The 10817-nt window shown below is 44.2% G+C and overlaps 1 protein-coding gene across 2 annotated transcripts; it reads left to right on the top strand.

Moving 5' to 3' along the window:
* Positions 1 to 3547: 3547 nt before the first annotated feature.
* On the top strand, positions 3548 to 7968 carry LOC136486223 (protein ZINC INDUCED FACILITATOR-LIKE 1-like). Of its 2 annotated transcripts, XM_066483094.1 has the most exons (17): positions 3550 to 3872; positions 4259 to 4299; positions 4431 to 4491; positions 4658 to 4760; positions 4930 to 5032; positions 5190 to 5243; positions 5338 to 5400; positions 5490 to 5539; positions 5626 to 5701; positions 5945 to 6115; positions 6196 to 6283; positions 6440 to 6525; positions 6606 to 6713; positions 6919 to 6963; positions 7119 to 7207; positions 7429 to 7472; positions 7619 to 7968. In XM_066483094.1, exons 1-17 carry the CDS (start codon positions 3713 to 3715, stop codon positions 7717 to 7719), a joined length of 1443 nt encoding a protein of 480 aa, XP_066339191.1. In that variant the 5' UTR covers positions 3550 to 3712; the 3' UTR covers positions 7720 to 7968. The 2 variants fall into 2 exon arrangements, with proteins under 2 accessions (XP_066339192.1, XP_066339191.1); XM_066483095.1 differs by lacking the exons at positions 7429 to 7472; positions 7619 to 7968 and having other exon boundaries at positions 3548 to 3872; positions 7046 to 7182.
* The last annotated feature ends 2849 nt before the right edge of the window (positions 7969 to 10817 follow it).

Genomic DNA, 10817 nt, shown 5'->3' with positions numbered 1-10817 from the left:
CTGTGACCCTTTTTCTACCGGAATCGTCTCTTTTAGCCGATTCGCCTGTGGCTTCACAGATATAGCATGTCTTTCAGAAACCTATCAAGGTATGGATGGTTTTGTGAATTCTTTTGTTTTAGTTTGTTGTTATTATCATAGCTGCATCGATCCGGTTGGACCTCACTATTGATGATAGCGGATTAAATTCGGAGCGTTTGTAGAACTTTTCATATTAGACAGTCGATTTGTTGGCGTGTTATATCCTTTCTCGTCAGACTCATCGGCTCAATGCTTCATACTGGTTATATTTTGTTTAGCTGATGATTTTACTTACATCTTTTCCGTCTGGCTGTTGGCCCACTAGATTACCGGTGTTGCCGACCACTCACCAGCGCTGCTGACCACGACTAACGTTATCCGACCACACACTATGACTAGAGGGAGGACAACGATAGTCCGTGGTCGGCATCACTAGTGCGTGCTTGGCAACATTAGTGAGTGGTCGGACATCTCTGTGCTGAAGATCCAGTGGGCTAACACTGGCGGCTCCCGAAGCGGCACACTTGAAACTGTCTGGGCAAGACCGGCATGTTCCACCTTAAATTACTGATAAACTTTCTCTCCTTGTCAATTGCAGGTCAAATTGACTGGCACGCCATCGGGAGGAATTCGCAGGGTCGACTGGTCCTGCGTTGAATCCAAGCGGATCTCCAGCCTTGCTCCGTCAAACAGATCCTTCTGGCTTGCTGTGTGCTCGGCGCATCGACACTTTTTTGCGCTGACAAATATATATATACAGCTCGAAATATGCTTTAGGAGGATGATTCCACTGCGATGATAGCACATCAAGTTATATAGTACTCATTAACATGCTTTCGTCGCCAACATGTGGTACATTATTGTGTCCTTTGTTTTTTGAAAAAGGGTAGATTATCGTGTCGTGGGCTCGTGGGTGAGTATTATCTCGGCTCACAAATAGGAGACGTGCATGTTGTGTTTAGGTTGTCTAGCTAGAGCCGGCCATCTAAATTCTGATTAGAAAATTACGTTTTTGTGTGTTAAATTTAATAATTAGTAAATATCTCAAATTAGTAGGAATAGATATTATTTTTATCATAATATAAAGTGATTTCACAATAATAACATTCGTTCATTTCCTATGGACTACTACTTCTATCTACAGAAGAATTCAATTCTACGCACATTCTTGATTAACATGTCTAAAGATTGATCAAATATATAGATAAAAATATTAATATTTATAACATCAAATAAGTATAGTATGGCTCATGACAAATCTAAAAGTACTTATTTGATAGTATAAATATTAATATATCTAATTTATAATTAGTCAAACTCAAGATACTTAAACTTGATACTATGTTAGAATTGTATTCTTTTGTGACCGGAAGGAGTATGTGCTAGGAAAAAAATTGTAGGGAAAAATTATCATTATCTCGGAGAACAGATCGATCCATCGATAACATGCGAGATGTCACTTTTTGTAAATAAAATCTAGATAAAGCCCCATTGAAACTAGCCTAATGCAAGGCTGGGCAACTATATTTGTAATGCTAAATTACCAAGTAATACTGTACAAATAAATGACTAATTACTACTAGTAGACTGGCCTAGTAAGTATAATGTCTTGTAATGCAGGGTGTATGATCGGCAACTGCGCGCTGTGGGGTGGCTGTTGAGTGTGGCCAAGCGTCCTTGTCGATCTGGTCCTCGACCTCATGACCATTCCGGCAGGTCTGTCGAGCGGAAGAAAATCGACATCCAGGAATTTCGAGCACGCTCGACGACGATGCTAGGATTGAACACCGATCGAGTAGTAGACTAAAAATTACGTTTTTAGTTATTAATTTCATTAGTAAATATATCAAATTAGTAGTAGGTATTTTTTTATCATAATGTAAAGTGGTGGTTTCATAATAACATTTTTCATTTTCTATGTACTGCTACCTCTGTCCATAAAAAAAATACAATTCTATGTATATTCTTAATTAACATGTCTAAAGCTTGATCAAATATATAGACAAATTGATTAATGTTTACGACATTGAATAAGTATAATATGGAAACACATCTAACAATACTTATTTGATAATATAAATATTAATATTTTTTATTTATCATTAGTCAAACTAAAGATTAACTTGATATTGTTCTAGAATTGTATCTATCCTTTTTGTGAACGTAAGGAGTATGTGTTAGGAAATTATATTATAGAAAGAAAAAATTATCATATCTTGGAGAACAGATCCATCGATAACGTCCGAAATGTCACTTGTTTCTCACTTGTGAGTTGTGATGAGTGGAGGAAGGAGCTAGTTTATTTTCATTTTCTTTTTTTCCATGAACAAGCCAAAAAGTTCTATGATCTATAGTAGGACTAATAAAGTGCGCACTAGAGACCGCATGCATTGCACGTCCTAGCAGTAATTAACCTGTCAAGCCATTGATATGCTAATATATATATATATATATATATATATATATATATATATATATATATAATAAAAACAAAATCCAGATAAAACCCTATTAAAACTGACGTAATGCAAGGCTGGGCAACTATTGTAATGCTAAATGACTAATTAATACAAGGCAAATAAACAGTTAACTACAACTAGTAGACTGGACTAAGTATAAATGTCTTGTATAAGTTGTAATGCAAGGCCCCGGTGCAGGGTGTATGACTGGCAAGTGTGCTGTCAGCTGTGGGGTGGCTGTGGCCAGGTGTGTCGGTCTATTCGTTTCGGCTAGATTGGCTTATAAGCCGTGGGTTAAAAGTACTGCTGACTGATTTGGTGTGAGAGAAAAATACTGTTGGCTGACTGATAAGCCAAGCCAGATACAGACAGTTATAGACTGCCGAACAGGTGGGGTCCTCAAGTAGTCAAGTCCATTCCGGCAGGTGTCGAGCAGAAGAAAGCCGACCGTCAGGAATTGTGTTTTAAAATCCAATTCTTGGAGAATAATGATTCATAGAACCTACCCGCATGCACATTAATCCTTATCCTTGGGACGGAACGGAACGGAACGGGTTGTGTAGTGTAGGCGTGTAGCAACTACCAATCGCCTCGACCGATCCGCCGCCGCCGGCGCCATTGCTCGATGCCGGCCTAGGACGCTCGCACTGGCATGCACGCCCGCCACGTGATATACTCCAGAGTGTGTACGTACAGGTACAGGACATCTATGCCGCCGTAGCTCTCCGTGACGTGACACAGGCTTGCGTCGGCGTTGCACAGGCGAAAGCCACCGCATTCTTTCTTCCCTTCACGCCATGACGCCTCGGTCGCGCGCGCTGACGAGTGACGACGACGACGACGGTCGTGCTTCCACGGCCGCAGCAGGCCCAGCTCGGCGGCGGTCATCTGTCACTCGCGCCGGGGCGGGCCCGTCCCATCTATTCACTTTGTCGTCATCCCATCTCAATCTATCGGACTATCGGCCGCCTCCGTCCGCCCGCCTGTGGTGTGGAAGACGAGACGAGAGGTCATCACATTCACATCTGGTAACGCACGGCCTGGCACGCCTACCAAGGGGCCCAGGCCACCATCAGTGGAGTACACCGCCCTTCCTTCCTTCCACGGCTCCACCTCCGATCCCCTGCTCTTTCCTCCTTCTCCTTCACCTCCTGCTCTGTCTTCTTCTTCTGACGCCTCCAGAGCACACCGTGCATTCATCACAAAGTAGTAGTCGGGCAGAGCCGGACGAAATGGGGGAGGAGTCGCCGGCATCGCCGTTGCCACCGGCGCCGGCGGCGAAGGTGTACTACGACGGGTGCCCCGGCTGCGCCATGGACCGGAAGAAGGAGACCCACGCCGGCGTCCCCTACAAGGAGCTGCTCTTCGTCGCCACCACAACCTTCGCCTCCGGTACTACTCTCCCCACACCTGACGCTGATGATGCTGATGCTCCTCCTGCTACCTGCTCTGCTCCTTCCATTTCTTTATCGGTCCATCCATTCCAACTGCCGAGACCAGACCAGCCAGACCCTGTCGTCCGAGGAAGGACGACAGACGGTCTTATTTTACTGCCTGCGTGCTACTCTCTTGTTCGATCTGGGTATTCACAGTTTCTACGAGATTTGGCATCTTTTTTTTTTGGTCTGCTGGACTGGACATTCTTTCTTCTCGGCCAGGCCGGCGGTGCCATGGCAGCTACTGATACTGAATGAATAAAAACTGATGCTTCTTCTGAAACGTTTCAACTCTGCTGCTCAACTGATTTCTCAACGCCACTGCTCTTGTCCTTTTTTCAGCTCTGCCAATCACGTCCCTGTTCCCCTTCCTCTACTTCATGGTAAGCCTGCCTGCCATTCTCTTGGCTGGCGGCATATTCGTCCTCTGAAATCATCTATGCTTTTTTTTTTTTTTGCAAATAAAAGATACTGATGACTTTTACTTTAATTCCCCCTGATGGTGATGAAACAGATAAAGGACCTGCACGTCGCTCCGAGGGAGGAAGACATTGGATTCTACGCTGGTTTCCTCGGTACGTATGCTTTTGCTGCCACTCACACAGTCACACTCAACTCAACCCAACCCAAGTGCCAATGGCTGACAGAAATCCATGCGTGTTTCTTTACACTACTCGTTCTTTTTTTTTCTGGTCCATGTGAAATCTCTTTCCCCTCCTTTTTTCCCCGTCTTTTCTTCAGGTGCGGCATATATGATCGGCAGAGGTGTCGCGTCGGTCTTCTGGGGTGTGGCAGCGGATCGTGTTGGCCGAAAGCCTGTCCTCGCGTTCTCTGTCTTCTCGGTGTAAGTGCTCCATCCATCGCCGTTTTTCTTTCCTTCTTTTCTTTCCATAACAAACAGCTACCACAAAAAAAAATTATCCATAATTAGTCAAAGTTAAATCTTAGTAGTAATATTTTGATCCCTTTATTTATTTATTACTAATTCATTTCCAATTGAACCTATGTTTCAGCATTGTGTTCAACACTCTGTTTGGACTGAGTGTCAAGTACTGGATGGCGATTGCCACAAGGTTCCTTCTTGGTGCACTCAACGGCTTCCTTGCACCAGTAAAGGTACGTACTCCTACTCTGTTGTTAGAAACTTGAAAGTGCCAATTCCTAGCTAAGAAGAGACAAAGGAACTATGTCGCTGTCAGTTGCTGTGCCCTGATTCCAGCAAATAGTCTAGTCAATAATGTAGTGTGAATGTGGTTACTGCTTTCTGCTACAGGCCTACTCCATTGAAGTTTGCCCACCTGACCAACAGGCCTTGGGTATATCAGTTGTAAGCTCCAACTCTGCACATAACACTATACATAATAGTATAACATAATTACTGATCAGAATAGACTCTGTTTGATCCATTTAATTTGATTTAGGTCAGCACAGCATGGGGAATGGGTGTTATAATTGGCCCGGCAATTGGGGGCTATCTAGCACAGGTATCTGACAGAGATTTTTTTTACTGTTTTTCAACCATTTGGATTACTTACTTTTCACCTTCTCTGTCTTCCTTCCTTCCTATTACCAGCCTGTCAAACAATACCCACATCTGTTTCATGAGAATTCAGTGTTCGGAAGGTAGTATTCCTTTCGACCGGAATTAAATTATTTTGTTAACACTAAGTTAGAATGATGTTTTTTCTTCTTGTCCCAACATCATGCAGGTTCCCATATTTATTGCCATGTCTATGTATATCATTTTTGGCTACCTTGGTTCTCATAAGCTGTGTATGGCTCCCGGTAAGCACAACCTGCTCTCTATATGAATGTATGCTTTCAGATTTGTTGTTGTCATGAAGGTTTTTTTATGTTTTTATGATTTTTTACGCATAAATATGTCATGTTGTTGGCACACTAAAATAGCCAAGTCCATGTGAATATGCTATCCTACCTTATTAAATTACACAAAATTCTGTTTGATAATTTTGCACTTTGTTGTCAGCTTATTTCTATTGTCATTCATCGAGTAACTAAACTAAACAGGAGACCCTACATAAGCACAAAGGCCTTGAGAGAGCAGTTGAAATGGTAGAAGGTACTACAACTCAAGAAAGTGCAGAGCCACCTAAGAAGAGCTTACTCAGAAACTGGCCACTGATGTCCTCCATTATATCATACTGTGTCTTCTCCCTTCACGACACCGCATATTCTGAGGTACCACTTACCGACCACAACAGCTTCTACACTGAAATGAATTGTTATAAAAGTTGGATAATGTTGGGATTCAACATCAGATATTTTCTCTGTGGACCGTGAGTGACAGAAAATATGGCGGGCTTAGCTTTGCATCTAAAGATGTGGGTCAAGTTCTTACGGTTGCAGGTAATTCCACTCCAGCCCATACTTCCCAAGTACTTAAAAAAATCCGAGGCATCCACTTGATCTGTTGTGTGTTTTATGGTTATAATAAATTCTGTACACTGTAGTAAATGCAATTTTTGGATATATCGTCAATACTTATCCTCTGCTCAACTGTAGGTGCCAGTCTTCTAGTATATCAAATCTTTGCTTACCGTTGGATCGATAGAGTCCTTGGTCCAATCAATTCAACCCGAGTTTCATCGGTGAGTTATTGATGTTTCTCTATTTTTTTTCTTTTCAAAATTGTTCATAATTCTTATCAGTTGACCAATAAGCATCGCAGGCACTATCTATACCAATAATTGCTGCTTATCCCTTCATGACACACTTGTCAGGAATAAGACTTGATGTGCCTCTCTATATCGCAGCAATGCTCAAAAGCGTTTTCGCAGTAAGTACTTCACTATGATTAAGCTCTGAGGTTCAACACATAAAACACATCACCAACCACTAAATTGTTAAATTCATACACTGATGTGTAGAATTAGAAATCCAGGACAAAAGATGCTGGTCATGTATTTTGCTTTACTATTCTGCCTTTGTGCTTCATTCATATGTTCAGCTTTGGGATACTAATGTCTAAGTATGTTGATCAGATCACTAGAACTACTGGCACTTCGCTCCTGCAAAACAATGCTGTGGTACATGCCCAACTTATGCTAGTTATATTGATTATCATCCGATGCCCTTCCAAGAACTGATCAATAATTTTTTTTAACGTAGATCAGTAATTGTTATCAGTGCTGATGTCAATATGTCAGATAAACCTAACATCTGAACCGGATGCTATCTGCAGCCTCAAGAACAAAGGGGCGCTGCAAACGGGATAGCTACAACGGCAATGTCTCTGTCCAAGGCGTTCGCTCCAGCTGGAGCAGGCATCTTGTATGTGCAAAGCTAGCAGTGCTGCCTAACCCTCTTGTTATTCGTTTGATGTTCATCGCGGTCTTGAAAATGTTGCTAGTTAGTCTATCATTCCTAGCTTCTCAGTGATTGCTTGTTGTGTGATAAGCATTAAAGCATGGGCCAGGCAGGACAAGCTAGTGTATGTGTATGTACATGTATTTTGAACAAGAAGCTCACCGCTGAAACGCCTCTGGTTGTAGGTTCTCATGGGCACAAAAGCGTCAGCATGCCGCATTCTTTCCAGGTAAATTTATGTATATGCAGTTTTGCACTATGATCTTTCAAGTAGTTACTGCAGTAAAACCACATAGAGGATTCAGATCTGAAAGAAAGGTTAAAAAGGGATTGTGATTAATCCCCACAATTTTTTCCGTATATATATACATGCAGGCGACCAGATGGTGTTTCTGCTCCTGAATCTGACAGAGGTCATCGGGCTGGTGCTCACCTTCAAGCCTTTCCTTGCAGTTCCGCAGCAGTATAAACAATGAAACTGTGAAAGCATGCTGCAAGCATATAGAGGTAGTGTGAGGGCGAGACGAGGGTGATAACATGAAGTAGAAGTTTGCCGTAGCGTGCCAGCCATGCATGCTGTCAGTGCATACATACATACACAAGACTGAAAACAGAGCCAGGTGGGCAACGGAATTCAGTTTTGGGTCCATCGTTTGATGCCGCTGTTGTTGACTTGTATAGTCGACAGAAAAAAAAAAGGAAAGCTTTTTGACTAGTTCGGTAAATGGGTTACTGGCGTACTGCCTCGATTTCACTCTGTTGTTTTTTTTAAGCGATTTCTCTCTGTTGTTGGCTGTTAGCCTCTGGTTGTACTCCATAGTACTCGGCTGCCCCGTCCTAACGTAGATCAACTTTTAGAGTTGCTACCCTTTCCAAAAAAAAAAAAAAAAAAATTAGAGTTGCTTACTAAGTCAAACTATTTTTTTTTACCAAAGTGATATAGGAGCTGCTCTATAAACTTCAGCTGCGCACATGCATGCCACCTTTTCTGCTATAGTGGTGGGACTTGGCAGGTCTCCCTGTCCCAAGAGTAAAATGCAGCGGCGGCCTTTAAACTTGGCAGAGGATGTCATCTAGGTTCCCAAATTTTTAAAATACACATCAGGGTGTGTCATAGGTCCAAACGGGTCCCGACTAGACCCGTTTGCTGATGTGGTGGTCCAAGCTGGCACCAGCGTTGCCAGACTAGCAAATAAACTTTCAAAACGCACATCCACATACATAGTTTAAAATATATGGAGGCCCGTGTAGTGCCCGTGATGGCACTACGGGTCCGGTATGGAGGCCCAGGCACGGGCACGGTGGCGGGCCGGGCCAAGCATAGGCACGAGAAGGCCGTGCCACACTGGTCTTGGGCCGCGTTTTTGGGTCCGGACCCTTGGTCCTACGGGCCTAGCGTGTTTGGCAAGTATATGTGCCACCACCAGATCCCCACCCGCGTTGCCGCCACCGCCGGATCCCCGTACGCGTCATCAGCACCCTTCTAGGCTAGGCATATTTACACCGAAAATCGAACCGAGATGTCAGTTTTTTCGGTTTTTGGTTTTAGCTTTGGTTTTGAAATCCAGAAGTTTCGGTGTCGGCTTCAGTTTTGACCTGAAACTGTACCGCAGAGCCGAACAACCGAGCAATCACCGAATACACTGGCTCCCAGCGACCCAATTACCTCCACTCCGCTCCGTGCGACGAGTCCAACAAGCCAGCAAGCAGCCCACCACACCTCGGTCGGCCCATAACACCGCACCCTCCTTGTTCCCACTCCCACTCAAGTCAAAACCTAATCCATGGAGCGGGCGAGCGGCGGCATGGACTCCCAAGTGTAGCGGCGGCGCGGCGCATCTGAAGCGGGGGGCACGCCGCGGGCGGAGCGACGGCCGGCAGGGGTGCTCCGGCGCGGGGGTGGTGTGGCTGCTCGGCGGGCGGCGGCGGCTACTCAACAGCGGAGCCGCTCGCGGGCTAACGTGGGGCGGTGGCCGCTAGGGCTCCTCTGTCGTGGCACCACAGCGGGCGGGCAGCGCATCTGCGACTACGAGCGACGTAGGAAGTGACTCCTCTTTTCTTCTCTTCTCTATGTCTGCTGTTATGTTCGGTTCCAACCGAAAACTAAACCGAAAAATCCAAAGCCGATATTGTCGGTTTTATGTTTTGTGACAAACCGATCGATCATTTGATGCTAGAAACCGAAGAAACCGAACCGATTTTTTTGGTTAAAACCGAATGCCCAGTCTGACCCCTACCCACCGGTGTTTTCTCTCCTCGTCTCCTTTGCCAATGGTACTCTCACCTCTTCTCCTCCACCAGGCACATGCCATTTCCCCTCCACAGCGGCGCCAAGGTGAGCTCGAGCTTCGGGTGTGCATGGCGGCAGGATCCGCTAGAGCAAGCTAAATTCCTCGAATGATAGTTTTTTCTCATTGGGGATGAGAATAGGGATCACTGGATATGCTCTTAGTCGTTGTTACAGGGAACAAACACAGATTAGGTTTAGGCCGACGTGGAAGCAATCTGAAGGCAATGACTTACATTTAGGCCCTATTTGGATTTTATTATTTTAGAGTTTAGACCACTTTAGCTGTTGAGGCTCCAAACAAGAGATCCAAAGTGATGTCTAAAGTTTAGACCATCTCTTTAGTGCAAAAAAAGAAAAAAGTTTAGACCATCTCTCTAAAATTTTATTCTTTAACTATAGCCATTAAACTTTTGACCAGATAATCTAAACAGGCCTTGTCTTACGCTAATTATACTACAGGGAGGTCATATATTTTTTTTAAAAGGGAAAAAGGTTATATAATGCATCATATAATAGTTTTTATATAATGGAAATAATTTTCGTCTTCTTCCTCACAAATGAGGAATCAAATCAGCATCCTTAATTAGAAAAGGAGTTTCCACGCTCTGACGTTCCCACAGCAGGGCTCACACACACCATGAAAGTTCAAAAGGCAATATCTTAGTGACAAAGTAAATGTAAACTGGCTACTGTTGAATCATACTTCCTCAGTCTCAAATTATAATATTAAAAAGGGACCGTGACACCTAAGAGGGGAGGTGAATTAGGCAACTTAAAACTCTACTTCTAAACTATGACCTCTTTTTCTAACCTTAGCAAAACCTATGCAAAAAGATAAATTATCTAAATGTGCAACTACGGTTTTGTTAGTGTGTTGCTATCTCTACCGTAAAAGGAGTTATGCAAACAATGTAAATGCGGAAGCTAAAGAATAAGGTAGAGATATGCAAACTACCATCGACGACTCCGGTATTTTTACCGAGGTATCGAGAAGCGCGCAAGCTTCCCCTAGTTCTCGTTGGAGCCCCTCGCAAGGAATCCCTCGCAAGGGCCAAGTTCCCTGTCGGGTAACTCCGTGGATAGCCTTGGGCCTTCCCCACGCGCAAGTGGGTCTCCGATGTGTCTTCCGGCAAGCCTCTCCCGGACCGCTCCCCGCCGTATTAACTATCAAGCTTCTGGCCGAAACGCCACGGGCCTTGTTCCCTCCGGTACACGGTGACGGCCACACCACAAACGCGGTTGGTGTGATCTTGCAAGACTACAAGCCCCTCCGATGTACAACAA

The sequence above is a fragment of the Miscanthus floridulus genome, chromosome 10 (genome assembly GCF_019320115.1).
Source record: "Miscanthus floridulus cultivar M001 chromosome 10, ASM1932011v1, whole genome shotgun sequence".
Taxonomy (NCBI): domain Eukaryota; kingdom Viridiplantae; phylum Streptophyta; class Magnoliopsida; order Poales; family Poaceae; genus Miscanthus; species Miscanthus floridulus.
This window is presented reverse-complemented; position numbering and strand designations above follow the sequence as displayed.

Bases quoted from the DNA above. Each gene is read 5' to 3' on its own strand.
- LOC136486223 (XM_066483094.1), top strand. From the start codon at position 3,713: ATGGGGGAGGAGTCGCCGGCATCGCCGTTGCCACCGGCGCCGGCGGCG. The intron at 6,116-6,195 runs GTACCACTTACC...ATTCAACATCAG, and splicing joins ACGACACCGCATATTCTGAG to ATATTTTCTCTGTGGACCGT. The intron at 7,208-7,428 runs GTATGTGCAAAG...CTCTGGTTGTAG, and splicing joins CCAGCTGGAGCAGGCATCTT to GTTCTCATGGGCACAAAAGC.